Source organism: Struthio camelus, chromosome 1, assembly GCF_040807025.1.
Source record: "Struthio camelus isolate bStrCam1 chromosome 1, bStrCam1.hap1, whole genome shotgun sequence".
NCBI lineage: Eukaryota > Metazoa > Chordata > Aves > Struthioniformes > Struthionidae > Struthio > Struthio camelus.
This window is the reverse complement of record NC_090942.1, coordinates 14,473,682-14,499,510: the sequence shown is the minus strand read 5'-3', so window position 1 is coordinate 14,499,510 and position 25,829 is coordinate 14,473,682. Positions and strand designations below refer to the sequence as shown.

Sequence of the window (25,829 nt, the reverse complement as noted above, 5' to 3'; positions counted from 1 at the left end):
GAATACCCAAATAACGTTTAAAGAGGTTCTTCGTCCTGAGATTCGACTTTGCAGGCTTCTTCAGATCGTAAAGGATTTCAACCACTCTTGTAGTTTGCCAACCAGCCACAGGAGAAGATGGGTAAAACATAAAGATGGCATTAACTATGTCATTTAATTTCCTTTGCCTCCAGGTGTGATCCTGGATTTTCAGGACCTGCCTGTGAGATGGCTTCGCAGACCTTCCCCATGTTCATTTCGGAGAGCTTCGCCAGCTCCCGGCTCTCCTCCTATCACAATTTCTACTCTGTCCGCGGTGCTGAGGTCAGCTTTGGCTGCGGGGTCCTAGCAAGTGGCAAGGCCTTGGTTTTTAACAAAGATGGAAGGCGTCAGCTTATCACATCTTTCCTTGACAGTTCCCAGTCCAGGTGAGTAGAAAAGAACGGCAATATGGTGTAAAGAAATGGGGAAATTACACTGCGATAGGAATCGCTACCCTTTTGGCTATAAACTTTTGTATTGTTAAGCCAATCATTTTAGCAGGAAGAAAAGTTTTTAAAAAAAACTTAACTCCATATTTTAACAGTGATTTAATAGCTATACAGCCTTTCCTTTCTTCTCTGCTTTGTAAACAGCAGAGCCTAAAATAGACGGCAGGGAAGTTATTGTACAGCCAGGCTGGAAAATATGAAATGTTAATATCAAACTGAGTGTCAAAGCCAAGTGCTAATTAATTATTTATAAGGTTGTGTTTATTTGACAGCTTGTGGCAGCTGATTAGATCCATTCACTATCTCTCCCTCCCCTTCAGTGCCTAATAAATAATTAAACGCTGTAAAACTGGCATTTTTAAAAAATATTTGCCACACTGCATTACTTGACAGTAAAAACATATTGCACATACAAAAGCCCGTAACTGCTATTTATCAAAATTTGTCTAGATTGAGAAGATCAGAAAGCAACCTGGCTAGTTAAAAAAACACTTTGTGAACGGCACCCTACAATTTTGTCTGTAATTCTGATGCAGGTTCCTCCAGTTTACGCTGCGCCTGGGCAGCAAGTCTGTATTGAGCACATGCAAAGCACCCGATCAGCCGGGTGAAGGAGTGTTACTGCACTATTCGTACGACAATGGCATTACATGGAAACTACTGGAACACTATTCTTATCTGAACTACCATGAGCCAAGGTATATGCATAAGTATTATGAACAGCATTATCTATACGCGGTTAATCCTGGCAGTGGGAGTCACTGCAATGCTGAGAATAAATATATCTGCACTGAGCTCTCTGTGCCCAAACGTGGACACCTGGTGCGGGAGTGAGTGGGAGGAAGATTGCGCACTGGGAGTTATCACTTTCCCGTTTTTGCCTGCTTCTATGAAAACGAATACGTGGCTTTAATGAAGTCCAGCTCTCAGGTGACGTGACAGAACAAGCCGAGGCAGCGTGGGATGAGGGGGAAGAAATGTAGTTGTGGGAAATAGGGACATGTCTCTTCCCATGGAAGCAGCTACTTGTAGTGAAAATTAACATACATTATTTGCAGCTTTGAAGCCAAAGATACCTTTACTACAACATCCCCTGGGATTAGGACTTTGCAGGCACAGCAGAATGAAGTCTGACCATGAGCAGGGAAATTGCTCCTGCTGCGTTTAAGAAAGGGATTACACGACTCTGTGCTTGCATTTGTGGGTTGGGTTCAATGATCAGGGAGGACCTGCCAATGCCTGTTCCTGGGGAATTTTGCAAATCATGAAGAAGCCAAACAAAGAGCTCATCTTATTTAGTGGTGCCTGTGTATGGCTCCAGTTTAGAGAGGAACATATTTTAACGTATTTAGAGAAGAATGCATTTACTGTTACGCTTGTGAAGCCATCGACCAAGTTTAACCACGCACATGCAGAGTCAGGAGTCTCCAGGAGCCTAACTGTGCTGCAAGCCCAGGACTGTCCAGGCTGGCGCTGTGCGGTCTCATTCAAGCCGTAGCCGCCTTCATGAGGTCCTGCCATGAGCCAATAAATCCTGATGAAAGGAGGGGCTGTATGAAGGGCAAAGCTAAGAGTGACTTTCCAGGTCCCTCCCAGCAAGTCTTTACAGGTCCCTGTGTTCTCCTGCCTGCGGACGGCTTTGCACTGGGTGCTGCCCTGTTCTGTACCTCTCCACCCAGCTCCAGGCTAAGGCGTGAGGGACTTTAGATATGTGTGCATTTCATTTTAGTTACATATACCTACTCATTATTCCCATTTACCAAGCTCGGATCAGTCTGTATCAAAAAAGGTTAGATTTCCTCCTCTTGTTAATAACTCAACACTACAAAAGATGATTAAGAATATTCTAATGGAAAAAACAATCATAGCAGTTAATATATTTCCTGGAAACAATAAGAAATACTCAAATCCGAGAATTATGAGCATACATAATCTGAGTGGAATGACTGTATTTGGTAGAAGTATACCACATGCCGGCTTTAATTTCTGAAGTTTTTAATATTTCCATGGGCAATATCCTATGACCTGAAACATTCATAAAACTTTTTCAAAATCTCCTTTCACGTCCTTTATTATAGTCACATATATATTTTATATTGTCCTGTTTCTAATTCTTAGACTCCAGCTCACAACTGTAGGAATTATATTTCCCTAAAGGTTTTTAATATATAGCACTATTAATTTTTTATAACAGAAAGGAAAATACACACTCTGGTGACGGATTTTAATGAAGTTTAAGATATAAATGTAGTAAATTATATTGACGCTAGAGACTTTTTTACTTTTGGAGATTCAGTAGGAGAAACTTAATTTCTATTCTGACAGGGCAAAGAGCTAAGCATAACGTACTCAGGTTAGAATGGTTTTGTCATGGGTTATGTACAGTCTGCTCCAGGTAGGCAGAAAAATGACAGACATACAAACCTGAAGGTAATGCTGGCAATAATTGTGATGAAGAACATGAAGAAAGCTTCACCTTTTTATATTATGTTGTCTAAAAATATCTGCATTTTTGGTAACATAGATGGACTGCTGTAAAGTTTGGCAATCAATCTGTATCCAGAAATTTAATTAATCCTCAGTCACACAAAAAATAATTACACATTTAATGTTCTACTCAAAAGGTGCATTTAATCTGCTAACATTTGACAGCTGCATTTTTCTTCTGAGCAGAACAGCGGTGGCTTTTCAATATTAGGTATGCGCATAGCTTGAAAGAATGAGATCAGAGCAAAGGTCTCGCAGCTGGTTTTTAAGAAATCTAATGGTAGCTGGTAATGTTAGTAAGAACACTTTTCTTCTCTGCTGCAGAAAAGTCATTAGTAAGAATCTCCCCCCCTCTCCATCTATCTCCAACAAATCAAAGTCAGACAAGAGAAGCTGTTATAACTGTAGCTGTAGCCAGGTTCTGCATACTAACATATTTGCCATACACAATGGTTTACACCAGCATTTTTAAATTGTGTTTGCTTGATCCCCTGGGATAAGAAACTTAGTTTAACGTATGTTAAATATTTTAGCATTCTATTTGTGTATCAGTGATATATGTCATATATATGTCATATATATCAGTGATATATGTCATATAGCCCTTTTGCCAGCATCTAATTGCGCAACAGTGGAGACAAATGTCCCTTTTGCCACTCTGTTTCACACGTGTGTTGCATGGGGCACCATGGTGCTGGTGATTTATGGAGCTTTCAAGAAGATGTCGTTAGCACAGGGCTATCTTTCGATAAATACACTATCTACCAAGAGAACTGCAATGATTCCCCTGTCCCTGTCACCAGTAGAAGCTATACTGGTGGAAGCTAGGGTATTTGAAGGCTGAATTTATCCGATGATTTTAGAGTCAATAGGAAAAAAAGAACCGTAAAGTACATCCTCATGGAATTATTATGTATAGCAAGACTTTCGATATCAATTTTGTTTTGTTTTCTAGAATAATTTCAGTGGAACTGCCCGAAGATGCAAGACAGCTTGGCATTCAGTTCAGATGGTGGCAACCATATCACTCTTCTCAGGGCGAAGATGTGTGGGCTATCGATGAAATCATCATGACCTCTGTGCTTTTCAATAGCATTAGTCTGGACTTCACCAACCTAGTTGAAGTCACGCAGTCTCTAGGGTTCTACCTGGGAAACGTTCAGCCTTACTGTGGCCATGACTGGACTCTTTGGTAAGAACGCTTGTTCACTTATATTCTGCTTTTGTTTTCTTTGTCTATTCATCCTGCTAAGAACTAAGTGATTTCTGCAAATGAGTCTTTCTGGCAGCTATTCAGAGTAATTGTGTCTCATCCACACATTATGAACAAAAATACAGTCACTGATCTAATTGCAATCAGGAGTAAATTTGTACACCTCATTGCACAGAGATTTATGTTTGATGGGAACTGTGAACATAGTATTCCTTCCCCTACAAAATATTTAAAGTGATCCCAGTATAAGAGCATGGAGAATTTCTGTAACCATCACTTAAAATCGAGTTAAATACAGGGGTACAGGCTATGAAATAATCTGTAAAGTATAGACTCTGAATATTTTTTAAGTCACGTTCCTGTCTGTTTGCATGGACATTATAATAATCTTCAAAATAGGAAAGGCAGCAGAATGTTGGCAGAATGCTGTTAGTCACCATTTGTAGTTATTTTGCCTGGTATTCCTATCCACTTAGTCGTTTATACTGGGATCAACATTGTCACATGCATCACAGCTATACCCAAAATGTGCAGTGTATTTAGAAACAGAAAGCAAGAAAACATCCCTTGTCCTAAAACAATAAACAAGTTCCTTTAAAGGCCACAAACAAGAAAAACACTGAAAAAGAAAAATCTATTAGTATTGTGCAGAAATGAGCTCTTTCAGTAAATCATCAACTGTTTCATAAAAATTAAATTTTGTAGTACATAAATGTAAATTTTGGATTTAACATAAGATAACCTCAGTTTAATTTCTGTGTTTTGATTAAATCCAGATAGCCTATATTCATCCTAGTCTTAACATTTAAACCTACTATGGGTTTAATTATCGTAGATACATTTATTTGGAGAAAGTACAATTGTAGTAGTTATAAGAAACCTGAAGGAAATGTAAGTAATTGTAACATCCCTATGGGCATCCAGAACAATGCCATAGGAGTTTTATTAACAAGTATGCCTGAGCAATCTAATTTGACTTTCTGATCATCTCTCAAACTGAAGGGAGTTGGCTTAGCAGTAGGAACAACACAGAATGCGTTCTGGTGGTGATAATGAGGCAGTAGAAGCACCATTAACCACTTTAATAAGGACAAGGAAGGTACTGGCTGCTCATTAAAATGAAACAACGTGTTAGGGCTCAAACTGTTTGCATTTTCTTAATCAAAGAGTTGGAATGAAGCCCTTTAATGACATTGTTTTCCCTCTGTTCTTGTAAGACCAGTTCATCATGATGGGGGGTAGGTTATTTAAGACAGAAGTTCCTCTTTTTTCCTCCTATGACTCTAAATCAGAATCAAAATAATAAATGCTAAGCTAAGTTCTCTATCCCACATATAGACTAGGATTTGTAGTGTTCTGTCACAGTGGAAATGTTGAACTTCCCATGCATCAAATAAAGAAATAAAGGCTTTGCAATACTTCCCTACTCTTTATGTATAAGTATTTTTCATTATCACTGGAAGACATGAACTCTATCCTTCACTGACCTTGTTTCTCTCAAGGGAAATTTTTCAACTTACACAAAGTCTGTACAAATGGCTGGTAGTTAAATTAATTATTGTTGGCTTTTCCCAGCTGTGGGTCCATTTGGTTCTCATTTTCTAACTCATGAGCAGAGTTTGCAGTAGCACCAAAATCATCCTCTTGAGAAAACTCTGACAACTGCTTTTTCATTAGTAGAACTATAGTAAATATGCTATAAATCATTTTACAGTGTGCCATCTCAGGGCCCATTTTCACTGGAATGCCTTTAATTGTCTATTAGGCCTTCATTTCTGCTTCAGAATCTGTAAACCTCAAGTATTTCTGCTTAAAATTGGAGAAAAATGAGGAGGGGACTTTTTGTTGAGGGTAAGGTTTTCTTCTCAATATCTAGTGTCATTTAGAAAAGAGTAGTTTTGTTGATATACACAGGCTTTGAGCAAAGTTGCTTTTGCAACTGTTTTATAATGACCTGTAACTGGAATAGTCATTTGATTTGGTTGTAATCATCAACATTTGGTTTGACATTGGTTCTTAATGCTTGATTACAGCAAGTGTATTCAGTATACTGACAGGACTCCAGAACACACTTTTGAGTGAAGCGTTTTATGATGTATGTTTATACATAACTTCTCCAGAATGCTCATATACAGGCACGGTTTTGATCCCAATCGGTTTTGACCCAAATGCATCTGGAGTATTTCAGAATACGTACCGCCACTTGCTGAAATGCATTTAACTATTGACAAAGATATCAAAGCTTTTTTTTTTTCCTGAATAGTCATCTGGATGCAACTAAAATAGTATTATATGAACAAACTATCTTCAGTCAGACTATGACCCTAGGATTTAACTCACTATAACGGACGACAGAGTGTCCCATTGTACCTGGAGCAGCCTGAGGGAGGATTGTAAATCTGGCTCATAATGAACCAACACTGTGGAGCAATACAATACAGTTGCACTACATCGGCTTGATATTTTGCCCGGGTTTATAGAATGTTTTGGTTTTCAGTTTAATTATTACTCCACCACATGCAGAATGTTTCTTTCAGGCAATCCATATAATTAAAATATAGCATTACAATTAGGAATTACCTAATGCAAAAGATATGATGTGTTGTAAAAAGACAAAAACTTCTCCTGCGTTTGATGAAAGCAGAACTGGGAGCAATGTGAGTGTTTGGACTCTGCCTGTCACGTCAATATTCAGTGCAGCTTTACAAAATCAGTTGTATCCATGTGGCTTTTCAGTATTCCTGAAAGTACTGGCCTTGAAAATGTAGTAAATCTGGGAATCCCCTAGCAGTTTAGAGAAACGACGATTGGCTGACATTCACTGTGATATCATTCCCAGAAGTACCAATTAGTTCACAGTGCTTGGAGGTAGAGTGATTGTTCTGAGGGCACCTATGGGTATTGTGTTCCTGTGCCTCCGCAGGTCTAATTATATACCCACTACAAATCAGTTCACAACTAAATATTTATACAAAAATGTGTCCTCTGCATCCTTATATCTGAAGATTTTTAGCTAATTATTATTATGCCAAGAACATTAGTCTGCCTTCTACAAAATCTAGATGTGTATTCCAGCTGTGTGTTTGTTAGAACAAAGAAAGAAAACATTTGATATTCTAGCAGAAAAGCCTAGCCCTAACCATAAGCCTGGGAGACGTGGCGAATGAAGAAGTGCCAAGTAAGGTGGAACACACACCTTTAATGCTACCGTCGTTCAGCTGGAGGCAATTTGTGGGTGATAAAGGACTTTGTGAACCCATAATGTAATTTCTCCCCCTCTGCTTATGGAACGTCACAGATTGTCCTCTTCATCTCCTCACTAACTTCCTTTTTCACGTTTTCTTAATATTCATTTCTAAAATGATATTTTGATTTAAAAATAATACTGCTGTAATAATAATAAATAATAATGTAGTTTGAACAATATCCAGTGGCTAAGTTATTACATTGCAATGAGTACTAAGCTTAAAAAGTTTTATCATTATTTGACTGCCACCAGGAAAAAAAGAACGGAGTATAAGATTATTTTTCTGATTATTATTGAATAGAGGGAATTTTTGTGGAGAGAGAGACAACATGAAGGATTTAACTCTTTGCACCTAGGCTGAGTACCAAACTTTCACTTTTTATTAGTGAATGTACCAAACTTTCACTTTTTATTATTGTGCACACTCATGACTTTGGGGAAGACAGCTTCTGCTTCTAAGCAGATGCTTAATCAGACTGTTTAGTTTCACCTTCCTTATTCTGTTCGGTTGAACTTTAGGTAACTCTGATTTGTTGTCTCAGATTTATGCATGCAATGCCAAATCATTATCCAAATCATTGATAACACGTAATTTTTGCTACATAACTGAAGGGCATGGGTGTACTGGCAGATTTCCCAAGATGGTTTCCATAAAACTTTGATTTCCCATTTCAGCCATCAATTTTCAAGTTGCATTACAGAAATTAAAACCATGTCAGCCCAAGTCAGCTTTAACTTTTGAAATGGTGATGTTTGAAAAGCATAAGATAAAGTTTGGAAGAAAAAGAAATTTGGACATTATCCAAACCAATTATTCTGCGATGCCTTCTAAATGCATCTAGAAATGCAGCCACAAGCTGCAGGTTGTCAACTGGACTGTTGACGAGCGTACGTTATATCCCCGCTCAACTGAAAAGTATCCATCCTGCTGAGAAGAAAAAATTAACAACACGGATTGAGGGAAAAAAAAAAAACAGTTGAGATACAGTATCTCAAGAGGGCAGCTTTCTGCTTTCTGGGCCAGTCTTCCTTGACAGCGCTCTGGCGGTGAAGGCCTGGAGAACGTTCTCAATCAGTTAGCGGATGTTGGTAGAGCAACAAGGCAGTTTCACATGGCACCACGAGATGGATCTTGCTTTGGGAAATGAAGCTACAGAAGAGCAAGGTCAGAGAGTGGAAAGGAGCCTGAAGCTTAAAGTTGTTCCAGAAAACAGCAATTTGATAATCACAAAACTCATATCAACTTGCAGTAATTTCTTCTAAAGCTTTCAGGTACAATGCTGACATTTAAGGCATAATTGGTTTCCTAAAACAACAGTCAGCTATAGACAATAGTGTGGGTCAGTGAACGCACATTAAAACCACGTGCTAAGTAACTGACTTCTAATCTTAGGCCTTACACTGACTTCTTTGTGACCTTGAGTTTTACAGGAGTAGAAGCTAATATGTTTTGCTGTACATTTTGATAGACTAGGAATTTTTCCTTTAGGCTCATGAAGTGTAACTTACTCAACAATAAAAACAACGCTTAATTAGCTTGTCGTCTTTATCACTGTTGTTACTTAATGTAGCCCTTTACAGTTGCATGATTATTTGTAGAGATTTTCTTTAAAAAGGTGCAATTCCTATCCTAAATTGTTCACATCTAAGAATACAGTCTTGGAAAGTGTTCAGGCTGAAAGTACTATGGTTTTTCTGAAGACAATAACAACATCTGTTAGCTAAGGAGGGGTTTTCATTCTGTGTGGACTGTCCTAAAATCTTTCAGTCTAGAAGGACACTGTGCTGGATTCAAAGTGGAAATAGTTATTAACCTGTCTTACATTGGATTCTTTTTTCATTTTTAATAGTGTAAATTGAAAAACAATTTTCACTTAAATTGAAATAATCCTATAATTTCAAATTTTAGATTGTATTACCAGATCAGTGATAAGTGAGTACTTTGTATCATATGTGAGGCTTGGTGCATTCCAGGTATCACTACTGACAGAATTATCTTGTCCAATGCACTAGATAATCTGTTATAACTCTTATATCGGTATATCCTGCATGCCTTCTCCGACCAGGAATTCTGTTAAAGTTGTGGGACAATGCCTGAAGGAAGCTAAGGATAGGAGATGTTGATTCTGAAATGCACCGTCAAAAGTCAGAGAATGCATTGCATATGGAATCCATTGAAAATCAATGGAATAAAGGCTATGTAATAAGAGTTTTTTAACTAAATTCATCTTATCATCTTCACTGTCCAGTGTGTGAATAAAATTATAGCTGTTACTGTGACATGACTTTAGGCAATGAACACTTCTGGGTAATGAACTTTCTTTTTGTTGCTTTTTTTGTACATTATCCTTTGCTGACCTAACTTCTTCCTTAATATAGAGACTATATGGTAATAACTAGCTGCATAATTCGGTATTTCACACTCTAGGATACATCAAGTCCTTCCTGATAATTTGCAGAACCGCCAACGGAAAGGAGGTTCTATGTGTTATCTCATCCTGTGTGCCAATCTGCAGAACAAAGAAAGAGGCAGCATTATATTCAACACATAATCATTCATAATATTCCCCTCTGAATTATTTTGGAAAAGGATTCTGATTCTTTCCTTACATCTCTCAGTTTTACAGGAGATTCTAAATTAGCTTCTAGCATGCGTTACGTGGAAACCCAGTCTATGCAAATTGGAGCATCGTATATGATACAGTTCAACTTGGTGATGGGTTGCGGCCAGAAGTTTACCCCTCATATGGACAACCAGGTGAAACTGGAGTACTCCACCAACCATGGCCTTACTTGGCATCTTGTTCAAGAGGTGAGGCTGGCCAGTGGGGACCCTTGTCTTCCATAAACTCTGCTTATACAAAGGTCATTGCAAATGTACTTGTGGCACTGGACGCTGGAGGATCTTTTCCTCCCTCCCCTTTGTATTACTCCTCAGTTGGAGCTAGTCGAAATGACAAATAGAGGGGTTTAAATTGTTCTCCATAATATTTGGAAGTAAATGATTTTGTCTGAAGCACAGAATTGTGACAGGAGTGGACCAAGCCTGAGAAAAGAGTTGAGGCACTAGACAAAGCTACAGAATAACGGCCGAGATCTTTCCTGTGCTGTTGCTTTGTTTTTCACAGTAAAATGCAGCTACTGTTTCCTGGAATTTAAATGGATAGAAATTCTTTTTGTCCTTGTGCGCAGTCATTTCGTAAGCGAAAAGCACATTCCTTTGGGGGATTGTAATGTAGGGCCTTTCATCTCCCATCCCTGGTTCAAACACAGTCCAGGACAGTAACGACTGATTGTTTCCACCGTCTCTGGTGGAAGTGCAAATAGCACTGTTCTCTACTACGTCCCTCTGTGGCTTAGCCCTGTCTCAGCACAAATGTGAACAGCAACTTTGGCCATAATTTGCACTTTGTTTGCGTAATTTGCATTTGTTTTCCATTTTAGAAGGCAAGCCAAAGTCCCGCTGGCTTGCGAGTGAACGAACAAACGTATCCTTCAGCTGCCTCCACGGCAGGTTCGGAAGCTCTCCGGCAACCGTGTCCCGGTGCCTTTTGAGTCTCTGTTCTGTACATACACAGAGGGATTTGAATGTCCAGCGCTCCAGTCCAACATCTGCTATGAGCAATGAAAGCATTTTCCTGTTTCATGTTATGTTTTACCATGTTATGTTTTGTCGTGTTTACTTTGGTGGGAAGAACAGAGATACAGCAAAAAATGAAATTTTCAGCATTGCAACTCCAAGTAACTCCAGGCTTTTTTACCTTAAACAGAATTTGTAGGAAAGCTATTAATACCAAATTTAAAATGATGTTCATGATTTTTCTAGTTAGCAGGCATCATCGTGATGTCCAAGAATAGTTCTTAGTGGTAGGTGTTTGGAGTTTGTCCTTGCCATTAATGAGAGATCACTTTCTTTTAGATTATAGTGCCTCCTTCCTGTCCCAGTAGAGCTGAGTTCAGAAAGAAGAACTTGCGGCTGAATCATTTTTCTGATACCACCCATGTCACCACGATAAAAGAGTAATAGAGAAGGCTATTTGTAGCATGCTTCAAGGAAGTAATCTGGCCAATATACTAAACACTAATTAATTAAAATGTTTGAAAGTTTTGTTTACTTCACACTCACTGATCAGATCCTGTTTTTAAGGTATTTTATGGGAGATGAATTGAACAAAAATATTTGAAAATTGCTGGAAGGAAAACTAATCCTTTAGAAAACCTACTGGAAAAAAAAACAGAATAAGCTATCAGATCTTCATGTAACATTCTAGAATTTTTGAACAATAAATTTCTCTGTAAAATAATAATATATTCTGCCCTTCTTTATATTTAACTACATAAGTGTTCTTAATTGCTTTAACTACTGTGGAGTAGTTGTTATTAGTTATTAGTTATTATTAGTTTAATAGCATTCAGTGTACATGCATAGGCAAGCGTGGGTCCCAAAGATCCCGCGTGTGTCTGACATGCCACACGGGGATGAGCAAAGCACTGATCAGCAGAAGATGTTTGGAGAGGTGCTAATGGTCAGAAAACTGTTATGCTATGGCAGCAGGGGCAGAATGGACTCTAAATATGTAGCTGGAGAAGTAACATACAGGTAACAACGTTCAAGCGCTTTACTAATACTTCCATCAAAGTCAAAGCACGAAGTGGTGGGTGCTGCTCCAGCAATAAATAAATACATGAAATACTTCCGAAAAACTGCGTAACAAGGGAAGTGCAGGTATGGAAAACTGTAAGAAGCTGCGAAAATGAATTGCATTTATATTTACTGTAAGAAAGACATGATAAGGATCACCCGTTCTGAAAAGAACAAAGAAAAATTCGGTAAGACGCCTCTCTGGGAATCTGAGTGAATACAGAAAGACATCACAGAAGCGGGAAGGGGCAATTCACAACACTTGCTGAAGGTGCCAAAGTTAATATAGTTGATATGTGGTCTTCTCCTATGCTAAATTGTAATATTATTAGTATTCTGGGAAAATTGTCTGGATCCTCCAAAAATTTTTCTGCTTCTTGGCCTTGCACTCTGTCATGTGGACCCAGGCAAGCTCCTGGTTCAGTGAACGTTTAATCCTCACTTCTGTTCCTAATTCTGCCTCAGCATTAAATCTGGTTTTAAAATGTTTTACTTCAAGGAATGTCTTCCAAGTATGCCGAGCTGTCAGGAGTTTACATCAGCCAGTATTTACCACTCCAGTGAATTTACTCAGTGGAGGAGAATCACGGTCCTTTTACCGCAGAAGACTTGGTAAGCAGTTTCTTTTTTCGTTGTTGTTTTATTTTTGGCGTAGATAGTTTACCTACTGTTATATTGCTGTCACAAAGACCAAGTTCCCTGTAGATTGTGTTTAAGCCGGTGGCGGGGTGCGGAGATGAGCAGTTCTGGGGCTGGCTGAATGGCAGGCATTTTAGCATCAAATGCTTTCCTCACGTAATTAGAGAGTGAAACGTTACTGAAATCACCCAAAACTGTTTGGATTATTTTTAAGACATATCATGACTCTTCTAGTAAATTTTTTGATCTATTCAAAAATAGGGGCATTTGTCTGTAAACTGCTTATTGGAGGAGGGTTTATCTGGAGTGCTCATTTTTATTTTTGGAAATTCCTTTTTGTTTACATGTGCAGACCAAAGCCCTGTGTAAACATTAACTAATGATTCATTTCTGGGAATTTCTTACCTCTTGTTTCTTTTTATAGCATATCCTCAGGAATAACATTCTCTTTTACAAAACACAAAAAAATCAGAAAGTCCTACCCTATTCATGTGATTTTAATCAAACTTGTTTTGCCCGCCTTAGTGTTTTTATTCCACTAGATGATTTCTTCCGTTATTGATTTTAAAGGCTTTTTTATAACATAAAAATAAGAGGTTGTCATAAGTCTCGCTAATCTTCACTTCTTCCTTCATCTGAGAATTAAATTCCTCCAATTAGAACTACACCTTGCTTATGTTCAACCTGAATGTATCACAGCAATCAGAAGGAAAACTTGCCCAGATTAATTTGTCATTGCACTTCCCTGGGCTTTGTCATTTTTCTGCGCTCTCCGTGGCCTAAATGCAGCCTATTTCCATCAGCCACCCAACAGTGATGCCTTCTTCCCAGACTCGTGGTACAGCCACTCTTACTGTGCAGCCGATAGTCCAGACAAAACGTGAGGGACACAAATAGAGCTGTTTAAGCATCTCAGGTCAGACAACACCAAACGACACAATGCAGTCTGTGAGTAACTGATTAGTAGTTAGATTATAACGTACTAAGTCTTACATACCGTTGAGTGCTATCAGCTGTAAAACCTGTGACTCTCGTAGGCGCTTGGTAGTTCAAAAAGTGCCTAGGATTTTGCGGGATGTGTTCCAAAGTAGGCTGATATTTTTTTATTTACAAGATATATATTCTACTAAAAGTCATTATTATGCACAGTATGGTTGATGTTAATACCAGTGTTGTGGGGCTTCTTTTCCTTTAGGATCTTGTAATTTTTCCCAGCAGATGAGGTGACAGAAGCAAATAATTCCATCTTAATTTAGGAGACTGCAGAGGAAAGTTAACGATGACGTAATAGCTGGGTTACTGCTTTGCGCTGGGCGCAAACCATAACCATTGCACACCAGCCTCTCTCTGAAGGGGTTCCCGTCTGTTAGCAGAGTTTTGTCTATAATTAAGGGACAAATTACCACCGAACGTTACTTAGCTGTTCGTAAAGCGCGCTTTCAGTACGCCGGAGCTACGCTACCGCGTCGTGGGGGGAAGAGCAGGTAGGGGGGATGGCTGCACGCCCAGCACCAGCCGCGCCGCCTGACACCTGGAGGGGTTTTCTGCCTCTGTAAAGCAACACCAGCTCACGGCGGCAGGGTCCTGCCCTGGCAGACGCAGGGTTTGCTAGCGAGGAGGTGCCCGTGCTGCTCGGCTCGGCCGCGCCGAGGGAGCAGAGAGGCGGGTGCGCCGTAGGGCTCGGCCTACGCTCCTGCCGCGCTCCTGCCGGCACGGCCTCACCGCGCCGGGGCTAAAAAGGGCACGGCCTGCCTGCCGCCCGGCCTTATTTCTCAGGGAAACAGCTCGCCTAGAGGAGGCAGCGCTCAGGCCGAAGAGTTTAGAGGCAGGTTTTTGCATGAGTGAGCCCAGCTGGCGCCCTGGGGGGCGGCCGAGCCGGCTGCGCTGGCTGATCCTGCCCGCTGCCTCCCACCGTGGGCCGCAGCCGACGTCCCGCTCCGCAGAGGAAAAACGGGACAAACCGCGGTCCCCCAGCCGCAGAAGTGCGAGCAGCAGCTGTATATGCCGGGGTATCCGCCGCCGCGGGCCCCCTCGTGGCTTTGGGGGGGTCGTCCCTGCACGCACGGCTGCCGGAGCGGAGCCGCGGTAGTGCTGTTGTGCCCGTGCAACCGGGACAGCGTTCACAACAGTACCGATAACCTGCCGTCAAACTCTCTGAGCGCGCACGGCTGTTTTTGCGCTGGCGCGCACATCTGTGGCTGTCCGCACCCGGCAGGCGCGAGTTTACCACGGTCCCTGCGTTAGCGCAGGTTTGCTGCCTGTGACAGCCTGCTCCAACGGCACGGGCCCTCCTGGAAAAAGGAGATGTAGGCACCTGCTCTCTGAAATTTCGTTGTACATGAACTGCGCGTTTCTAACGCTGATGGAAATTAATTTCAGTTTTATGGGAGGCATTTACATATGAACAGGCCTTAATGAGATACAAACAGCTGTCGGTTGCTGACTTCATAAACAAATCAACACCTAATGACTGAATGAGAGTTTCAGGATAATTGGGTAAATGTAATTATAGTCACTCAGAAGGTAGCGAACATAATTTTATCAGCCACAAATTTGCATTAGATCCTTAGGTTTTTTAATGTCGGGAGAGAAGACAATGTTTTTATTTTAAATCACATATCTGAAAAATATTGTAATAAGAGGAACATCATTTCACTTGCAATACATCGGGGACTCAATATGATTTCCTTTTGCTTATGTAAAATGTCACACAACAGCAGTGCCTTTTATTTGACATCAACCTGACTTAAATATAATGCCATCAGAAAGCCACATTATCTTCCAGTAGCATTTTAGCCATGTAGAAAAAAAAATGGGGAAAAAAATAGGGAAAATAGGAGAGGTTTGTTCTGCTCGTGCTAGAATGTTTTCCTCATTCTTCAGTATATTCTTTCCTCATTCTTCCTTCATTCTTCCATTTGAAAAGGCGGCCAAACGGTGACTGTCCAGCAAACTGGTATTTTATCACTGAGAAGGCAGCTGACACTCAGCCTTCTTACTCTCTTTTCTTGATTGGCCCGGCTTTTTTACATTATTGATTACCATTTTTAAAAGCATAACCCTCGTAAGCTGCTGTTACGCTGAGGCGCAGCGCAGCTTTGGAAAGCTTTCACAAGCTGAGGGCAGGGCTGGCTTCTCAGCGGCATGGCTTTTGCGATCACGAATTCAGCCGAACGCGCGTCTTCTTTCCTCCAGAGAGGTGTGCAAATCCGGAAAAGCTTGCGCTGTTTCCAGCCACGTGCCGGTCCTCGTCCTTCTCGTGGGGCCCTCCTTAGCACCCTGTGGGGTGAGGATGCTCCGCGAGCCCCTTCCTTTGGGGCGGTTTCGGCACCCGGGGCTCCCAGCACAGCCGGCACGCAGCTCTCCACCGGGCTTCTTTGTCCACTGCTAAAAATAACCCCCAGCCCCTAGGAAGCGGCTCCCCAGGGACGGGACCTGGCCTTCACGTCTCCTCCCCATTAGTGAAGGAGAGAAAGCTGTGAAACGTCGTGGATGCCGTGCCCAGCAGCCCGAGGAACGGTGCTCAGCTACCTGCTGCAGCCCCAAGGACTTCCCACGGGACGTCTGCATTGCCCCCGACCCCGTCCCTGTGCACGGCCCTACGTAGCTCCAGGCTTACGCACCTGATTTCCACCCAAATACGTTGATTATGGAAAATCTCAGGCGCCTGGCTGCAACGCTCTCGCTCCTATCAGCTGGGAAACAAGAGGAACGGCACGATTTTATTATGTTATTTTTATTTCTTATTTTTGTTTAAAACCTTTTTTTGGTCAGTGGCTTTTGAGCATTGTTATTTTTCTCGGTGCACGTGAGCTCGCACCAGTGACTGCAGTTCTCCCCCTAGCACAGCCTCTGCCAGGGCTTGCTGATAAGCGTCATCATTGAGGCGTCTTTGATGTGCCATAGTAAATGCGAGCACCACCAAGGTGATCTACTAGCTTCAGAGCCCTGAAAAAATAAGCAATAAATAATAATGGTGATTATTTATTGTCCCTTGTGCCCATGCAAGCTTAGAAAGTCCTTAGTGCACAGATTACTGACATCGTGCACTTTTAATGGATAATTCATAGCTCTTGTAATGTAACCCATCAATATATTATATCCTGAGGGAGTATTTAATCTGCAGATCTGCCCCAGCAGATTAGCTCTGCATGTTGTAAAAATGCTTATAATATTTGCCATATCAAGCACATATTTGAAACTGAAAACAAGGGTCATTTCAATTAAAAATCAAGCCCCTAGGCATCTTCACTTGCTTTTTAAAGAAATTCTAATAGATAAATTCTAAAAATTTCTCTAAGCGTGTCCTAAACTAATCTTTGTATAAATCTGGTATGTGCAATGCTGTCCCTTTTAGCTGTACGTGCCTCCTGTATTCATTCCTTCATTTCCATGCATGTGGGTGGTTGGCTCAGCAACCTTTACAACGTTTATTTTAACAGCTTTTATTCTACATAAAATCTCAGACTTTTTTTTTTTTTAATTAAAGAGTAACAAAATTATAACCCATGCCATCATACTATAGCCATATGGCTCAGAAACAAGCTTGGAAAGATTTTAATTTTCTATACTGACGTGTGCCGCTTGTTGTAAATGGTAACAGGCAGTTGATAGTAGCTCTCCTCCATTAATGAGGTCTCCATTAATGCTGGTGAGTCTGAGTTGCCAGTCCAGGACCTGGACGGCAGCGTGCGCTCCCCCCAAACTTTGGCCCTTTCCCCAGAATTTAGCCATTTCTCCACTCTCTCCTCCTAACGCCTGTAACCTCTCAGATTTGCACTGGAGCTTGGAAACGCTCTTTGGTGGCAAAGAGTATTCTTCTGACAATTTAGTTTCTTCTTTAGTTTCTTCTAGCCCTGGTCTTTGAGAGAGGTGGAGGTTAGGCTGGGTTTGGCTAGCAGGAGCCACTCAGCACGGGAAATGTCCACATTACAGTGGACACAATATCTCTTAACGGGCCAGCGTCAAGCGCTTTGTCAATACAAGATGTTACCTGCCCCCATTGTAATAAAGAAAAATAAAGCTATTGAAAAGAAACTATTTAACTAGAGAGGAGAAACTACAGTAAGATTTTTCAGCTTAAACAATATTACTAATGTCTAGAACTCAGCTGTATTTAGGCAAGTAATCTAATGCAGTGATTCCCCGGCTCCAACCACCACAAAACCTCAGGTGTTATGGATTTTACCTGAGTAGGTGACTAACTGCAGGTGGAAATAAGTAGGCGCTCTGTAACTAGTATCTTTTTCAAAAACTGGTTCTAGAATTCCATTGATGTGGTCATAATCTAGTGTACAATCATGTTGTCAAAAAGAAGTTCTTGTACCCAATAAAAAACAGTCAGCTATTGGTGAATGGAAATAGTATTCAAGGAAGAGAAATGTTTAGACTAAAGAATTGTAATTTCATAGACTTATTTTTTATAGTAAAAACCGGAAGACAGATTTTTACACAACTTAAAATTGGTCAACTATGATCGAAATGTAAAATCAAAGTCACGCTCCAGATGTTCGGTTCTGGCTTTGCATGCTGTCCCTACAGAACGGCACTGAATAAAAATCTGATGATGCTCATTGGTAGGTTTATTTTAAAATAATGTGGCCATTAAGCATGAAGTCCCTACAGCACCTTCCTCAGAAAAGTCATTGATAACTGGATTGTCCATTAAATCCCCCTGTGCGATTAGTGGTATTATCTATGAAGTTCATTTACAAAAATCTGTCTTTGGCTGTGTCAGTCTTTGCGGGCTGGGCTGTGACTGTGATATCAGCTTTATTTTTTATAGTTGCATTTTACCTTCTCCCTTACAGTTCACTAAAGCATCACAAATTAAAGCATTGGTTTTGGTTTTCAGGTCCAGTGCCACCCGTTTCCGCTGGAGCCAGTGCTACTACACGGCCCAAGATGAGTGGGCTTTAGATAACATCTACATCGGACAGCAGTGCCCCAACATGTGTAACGGGCACGGCTGGTGCGACCATGGCATATGCAGGTACCAAACATTGGCCGCCTCCTCTTCAAATGGGGTTTTGGGCTCCTGGCGCTTCAGGCATGCTGTTATTTTGTATACATTTTCTGCTCTTCTTATTTTTGGATATAGATATATATTTTTTAAACAGCCAGTGTAGGGGTTAAACCATTCAGGCCCCATTGGAAGCTGGTCACCCCGCACCTGCCTGTCTGGGAGCCCATAACCTTGGCAGATCGAGGCTGTGGGAGGGTTTTCCAGTGGTGGATGGGCTGCCAAGCTGTGGGCGCCCTGGTGCCCCAACGTGCCCTTCGCCGAGGAGGGGTTTGGTTGTGTCAGGTGAACCCCAGGGACCAGCGCTGCGCTGTTTCGCAGCTGCCGTCGGGCTGGGTGCGGTACCGAGGGCTGGACCGCTGCCTGCCAGCCTCAAACTCCACGCGCTGCAGATTTTTTAGAAAAAAAATACAGCTTGTTTCCAGTTATTTCTCTTTCAATATATGTAGTCCATATATGAAAAAAGAATTTATCTGCACTGTAAAAAATGCTGTAAAAAGCTCATGACTGCACAGTAGTTACTGTTGTGCTCCAGCCTCGCAGGGAGAGCAGGAACACAAACATCTTTTTTATGCAGAGTACTGCTCCTGCGACAGGAGCAAAAGGGGCTCAGACCTACGCTGATCTGCGGCTGTGCATCCAAAGGCTTGACGATGAACCAGATAAATGTTGCCATTAACACTACAGATTCTTAATTTGAAAAAAAAAAAAAAAAAAAGACCCACATGGAGAATGAAGGATTGACCTGATCCTGCCAGGATGCAAAACCACGATTTCAAAGCGATTTATAATTTCACATCCATTTTTGAAAGGTCATTGCACTGCCTCAAGTAATTGTGAATAACATGCAACAAAGTCTTTAAAAGCTTATTATGTTTATGCTTCCCGCTAGGTGTGACTCAGGGTTTCAGGGTACTGAATGTCAGCCTGAAAATCCCCTCCCTTCCACTGTCATGTCTGATTTTGAGACTCCCGGCGGCCTGAAAACAGAATGGCAGGAAGTTATTGGAGGGGAGATCGTAAAGCCTGAGGAAGGCTGTGGGGTCATCTCATCTGGCTCCTCGCTCTACTTCAACAAGGTATGTTATAACAGGCGATGGAAAATTGAGAGCGGCACGTAATGCCCGTTTGAAAAGAGCACGATGTGGTTAGACGGCCAAAAAAGGAAGGTGCAGGGTGTTTTCGAAAGAGATCTGAGACAAAGCAGCACACAGTATGGAAAGTGCATTAAACAGCGCAGCTGTTCTCTGCAGGTAAAGAACAAAGCAATCAAAAGAAATAGGGAGTGACATGTGCATTATGTATCCAAGAAATACCAGCTGTAATGGAAGGAAGAAAATTGCCAATGCACTGAGAAGTGTGTACGTTAATACTGTCTTAATTGTGCGTTTTCTGCTTTCGTACTGAATTCTTTCTCAGCAGCCCCCAAGTCCCATTTATCTCTGTTCTGTAATAGTCTTGGGCAGACATGGAAAAAGCCTTGCTTTCACAGGAGGAAGCAGCTATTGTGAGGTCAAAGGACCAAAACTGGTGAAAAAGCAACCCCTCCAGACTTTCTAAGGAAGTGAGTGCCTGGTTAGCCTGTATGAGCATACTCTGTTGTATGACTTGGATGGTTTGCAGACAAAAATAATGCGGTAGGAAAAGGATGTAGGGAAATCTGCTAATTAATAACAATTATAAATAAAAGTAAAAAAAAAAGAAAAAAAAGAGAGAGAGAGAGAGAGAGAGAGAGATCTTTATGACCAGATGTAAGATTATGGGTTATAATCACAGATTTATTTTTCGTTGTTCTTCCTCAGGTCTAGTACTGGGATTTGGTTTTGTTCTTAACTGAAGGGAATAGTATAAATGCAGCTATGTGTTTCTCTTTTAAGGGTTTGATCAAACTGCCACTGCTGTCATGAAAGCTGGATTAGTCCCAGAAGAATAACCCAATATGCAAAGCTGTCTAACTGTGTGTTGTTTACCTCATTACAAAAATCTAACCCATCAAATAATTTTCAGAACTCCTACGTAGTCTCACATCCAGCTCCCCTGGAAATGCAGCTCTGTGCTGAAAATTTCATAATAGACCAATCAGTATAACTAGCTAATTGTGATAATTGGATTTTTTTTATATATAATTGTCTTCTCTGATAGATGTTCTTCCTTCTGGCTCAGTTCTTTATGCCAAGCTTTTCAAAGGAGTTTGCTAAATTAGAATTAACCTGCTATGATCTTTCTTCTTATTTCTGCTAAGGAGGAGTGAAAATCTCATTTAGAAATTCTTGGCTTCTTGCTATTGATCTCTAAGGGTCAGGTTATCATTCATTTCTTGAGTAGCAGCAGTCTGTGTGCCACCAGCTGAAGGTGGCTTATTTAATTTCTGTTTAGATCTTTTTCACGGTGATAAATGTTATAAAAATTATTTTTATGGCTGCCCAACAACATTTGTGCCTTGTTTGGGGAGCTCATATACACAGGCTCTATTTCTTTGTGTTTGCTGAAATAGCTACTTTTTATTTGAAGGTCTAATGTTTACTGCCATGATCAATCTCTGGCGCCAGAATTAACGTTGGCTTTGTTCTGCTGAACTTCTGTGTTTTGTTTTACAACTCGTTTTAATCAGTCGTAGGTGTATTTGCAATACAGAGGGCTTTCAGTTAGCCCCTGCAATTCCTTTCAAGTTTTATGTAACTGGTGCCCTTTCTCGCTTAACCTGGTTAACCCCTCTGCCAGCAGAGCACATTTTGTGTAGGGATGTCGTAGGGGCAGGATGGGAAACCTACCTGGCATAGAGGCACTGCGGATCAGTAAGCCGGGTGCCCTCAGTCAGCCAGGACGCACCTGCCCGCTGCACGGCAATGGTGTTTGCTTTTTTATTATCCTTTATAGTTTGATTTGAGGAAGAGAATTTCAGATTCCCTGGGTCTCCAAAAGAAGCTACGAATGCAAACTGGCAAGAGCTGATCAGGGACGCCACACAGTGCCCTGGGCCAGCATTAGCCATTGGGAGCTGCAGCAGGGAACTCGGGGCTCCACCGCAGACTGTGCCTGTCTTGCTGTCATGGCATGGTCCCGGAGGGTTTTACTCAGCTGGAGGTAAACCAGATAACAAACCCAAACAGCTGGCATAATTCAATACTGAATCCGTATCACTGTATCCCAGGTGAGTTTCTTCAGGGTCAAAGGATTCTTCAAAGGTTTTAAGTGTCATTGGTGGTTTGAGCTAGCTGAGTTTCAAAAGCATGAGCGTTCACCTTCCAGATATTAGGCTAGCACGGTGAAGTGGCATGTTTGGTAGAGCCTACAAATGAGCTATGGATCCAGGCTGTAATGCTATTAATTAACAGGACAAGAAAATGTTCTGAGAAAGTAAGGTATAGACATAGTTTCCTTAACTTATCAATATGTGTAAATGTGTGTTGAAATGTGTCTGTAGTGATAAAAATGCTTGCAGGAATAAGAACTTGTAAGTACATACCTGAGACATTAGACATGAAGAATAAGCAAGAAGAATCATTGCCATAAAGATGAAGAAGGTCACATTAGCATAAAATTCAATACCCTTCCTGTTGTGCAGTTGTTTGTACAATATTCATCTGTGTTTGGCTTTAAATACATCTATTCATAGTAAAGGTGTCATGTTTAATATCATTTTCCCCCCTCTAATCCTTGAACTGTAGGCTGGAAAAAGGCAGCTGGTAAGCTGGGATATGGACACCACCTGGGTGGATTTTGTCCAGTTTTACATCCAGATCGGAGGGGACAGTTCTTCGTGCAATAAACCGGACAGCAGAGAAGAAGGTGTGCTCTTGCAGTACAGCAATAACGGCGGCATCAACTGGCAGCTACTAGCAGAAATGTACTTCTCGGACTTCAGCAAACCCAGGTATAATTTTGGTCTAAATTCAAGCCATACTGCATGAGCTCTTTAACAAACTACTTCTCGGTTCATGAAAACATGAAAAATCATTTCAAGTTATAGGGCTTAAAAGCCATCATTACATGGAAACTCTTCCCAGCTGCCACCTCGAACTCCTGTCACTAGAAATGAAACAGTTAATAAAAGAGGGCCTTAAAAAAAGTGAAATAAGTAGAAAGTTTTCAATTACCTCCAATGTGAAACGTGACGAAAATGCTATATATGATGATTTATGCAAAACATAAGCAGGCAAATACAGTACTTATCCAGAAGAGAGGTAGAAATCTATTATTTCCTCTAACTCTGGTTTCAGATCTGGTGAACATGTATTAATGTCACATACAATAAAAAGTACTTTAAAGAAAATTAAGGAGAAAAAAAACACCTTCAGCATTTAGACGTTGCAGTAAGATAGCTTGTCAGTGCAAACGTACATTGCATCTGTTTGTGCAGGAATTAGCATGTTTTCTATTACAGTAGTTTATGCCTCACGATATTTGAATAATTTTGTCCCCACGTGTCCTCATTTTGCATTGCAATGAGCAATGTTTTCAGAAGGACTTCTGCAATTGAGCAAACTGTCCTTTTCTGAAAGCGATCTAGGCACTTGACAATTTAAAACCCATTGACTTTTGTTTAGCCTCTTCTAAAGTACAATAGGTTACTGTGTCAAAGCTACAGAAAACATCCAACAGAGAAGGGCGTCCTGAGCTACACACTAAAATCTTCATCACTGCACTATCCAATACCTTATTTTTAGCCAAAACATTTTCCCCTTTGAGTAACTATTATTGATGGTACTGAATACGTAGCTACGCATATTTAGTTTTTGTACTGCTGTTCCAAATGTGCTCTGGATCTTATTTATTTTCCAATTTCTGTAACACATCAATCTCAGAATCCTCTGGAAAATAAGGTTCCCTATAGCCCTGGATGATTCCTTCAACTCTGCCTGCTGAACCAGCAAATGAAGAGGGTCCATGATGACAAATATGTAGCATAAAAGAAAGAGTACGCGAAATAATATTGAGTGTGTGTATATATATATATATTTATTTATTTATTTATATATAGATAAGCACAAATGTAAGGTGTCCAAAATAGGACTGCACAAATGACTTTAATTTTGCATTTTTAACTTAAGTATGATTAACTTTAAAACTATAACCTGCGTTCAACACACTTTTTGTAAGATATTTCCTAAGTTGAAAATAAAGCAAAATCTATCCTAAAAGACCAACAGTTCTTTTATGAAGATCCATATGGGATATCTGAAGTATTTTTATCCACACCAGAAAACTCTGCTACATAAACTACTGCTGTTACTCATAGTAATAGAAGGATGCCTTTGTCTACCAGTTGGACCAGCTAGCAGAGGAGGATGAGAAATGAATTTTGCCAGCATATTTCTTTATTATTTGCTGGCACTAAAAGCATATTAAGACTGGCTGAACATGGATCAGCTGAACAGCTTAATTCAAAGCTAAAGAATTCAAATCAGCTCCTTATTGTGCTGGGCAATATACCAATACGTAGTAAAAAAAATAGATCTTACCGTCTCAACAGGCAAGAAAGACAAGGAGAAGGGAAGTTTCCTGATATGCAGTTTATAAATAAGTTTTCAGAGACGTGGAGGATTTCTAAGGAGTTCTGCATGTAAGGCAGATATCAGCCTTCCTGGCTCTTTTCTCCTTTCAGCAGTATTTCTCACGTTTCTGTACAAACTCTGTTCTCTGAAGTTCTGCTGGATTTTTGTCCTTCAGGTTTGTCTATCTGGAGCTGCCGGCTGCAGCCAAGACTCCTTGCACCAGGTTTCGCTGGTGGCAGCCTGTGTTTTCGGGAGAAGGGTATGATCAGTGGGCCATCGATGACATCATCATTTTGTCGGAGAAGCAGAAGCACATCATTCCCGTTGTTAATCCGACTTTACCACAGGTAATAAGCAAGCGAAGTCAGTGGGCACCAGCACAAAACTGGAGCCATCCTCTACTGAATCTTCTTTGAATATACAGGGTATATGTAATGAAACAACCGCAGTGTTTGCAGCTGTATCTCTCTATATGGTATTAATCTGGCTTCTGTCAAAACACCATCAGACTCCTAATCATTTTGCTAGATACTGTAATTATACATCTCCTCAAAAATCAAGACAGAAATTTTGGAAGTTACAGCTTTTGGGAAATTACAGTAAATGCAAATTGCAAAATTTGAAAATTGGACATTTTGGAAACTGTTCTGAAGTCTCACGGCAAGGTGATAGAGTTTGTTTTGTTGTTTGTTTCTTTTCATTTCTAACAGAACTTTTATGAGAAGCCAGCGTTCGATTACCCGATGAACCAGCTGAGCGTATGGTTAATGTTGGCCAACGAAGGGATGGCCAAAAACGAAAGTTTCTGCTCTGCCACCCCCTCAGCCATGCTCTTTGGTAAATCAGATGGAGACCGGTTTGCAGTAACGCGAGATTTAACTCTGAAACCCGGATACGTCCTGCAGTTTAAGGTATTCCTTAAATATAAATCCCTCCAGATCAGTGAAACTTCCCTTATTCAACTTACTCAATACTTGTGGGATGTCGTTGGGATCACCATTCAAAACAAAGCAATGAATTATAACACTGTGGAAAAAAAAAACATGAAGAGCACAAGTATGAATTCTTACGCTATAAAATAGGATGCAGCTTTCCAAAAAGGATAGCCAAAACCTTGGTGCAGGACAGCCTTTTTTTCCTCTCTCTCTCTCTAGAGGAATTTTAAAGGCTTATTGTTCCTTAACGAGTTTCAGAAGTGGTTTGAAGTGACTGTCATTATATTCTAGCCAGTATCGGGAAATGCTACAGCACTGTCGAGGGAAGAAGGATTTATCCCATCTGGGGCTCCATGACTGCAAAAGCTTCAATGTGGTTTGCGTACATTTTTTGTATTTTAAACTATTTAAGGACTTCCAAGCTGTTCTGTTCTCCAGTGTGGGATTTTTCAAATAATTTACTTTTATTGTGTCAATGAATATGGGCTCCAATTAGCATTCTCTTCTTTAAAGGGCTTACAAAAATTGCAGTGGTCTGACAATACATCAGAATATGGGCTCCAAAGAAAATGCGTTTGCTTTGACAAGCAGTTATTTCTGAACCCTAATCAAAATTTTATTGAGTTTATAATGAAATCCCATTGGTGAATTCTGGAGGTTGGTTGCAATGCAATTTTAA

At 40.7% G+C, this 25,829-nt stretch overlaps 1 protein-coding gene across 1 annotated transcript in view; it reads left to right on the top strand.

The window, feature by feature from the left end:
- Positions 1-25,829, top strand: part of RELN (reelin) — a 294,455-nt gene that overhangs the window by 198,848 nt on the left and 69,778 nt on the right. The window contains exons 18-27 of the mRNA XM_068931206.1: positions 174-407; positions 1,007-1,168; positions 3,913-4,149; positions 10,037-10,229; positions 12,559-12,671; positions 18,553-18,690; positions 19,613-19,799; positions 22,389-22,594; positions 24,391-24,562; positions 24,926-25,126. Of these exons, the coding sequence (XP_068787307.1) occupies positions 174-407; positions 1,007-1,168; positions 3,913-4,149; positions 10,037-10,229; positions 12,559-12,671; positions 18,553-18,690; positions 19,613-19,799; positions 22,389-22,594; positions 24,391-24,562; positions 24,926-25,126 (1,843 nt within the window). The remainder of the gene's footprint in view (positions 1-173; positions 408-1,006; positions 1,169-3,912; positions 4,150-10,036; positions 10,230-12,558; positions 12,672-18,552; positions 18,691-19,612; positions 19,800-22,388; positions 22,595-24,390; positions 24,563-24,925; positions 25,127-25,829) is intronic.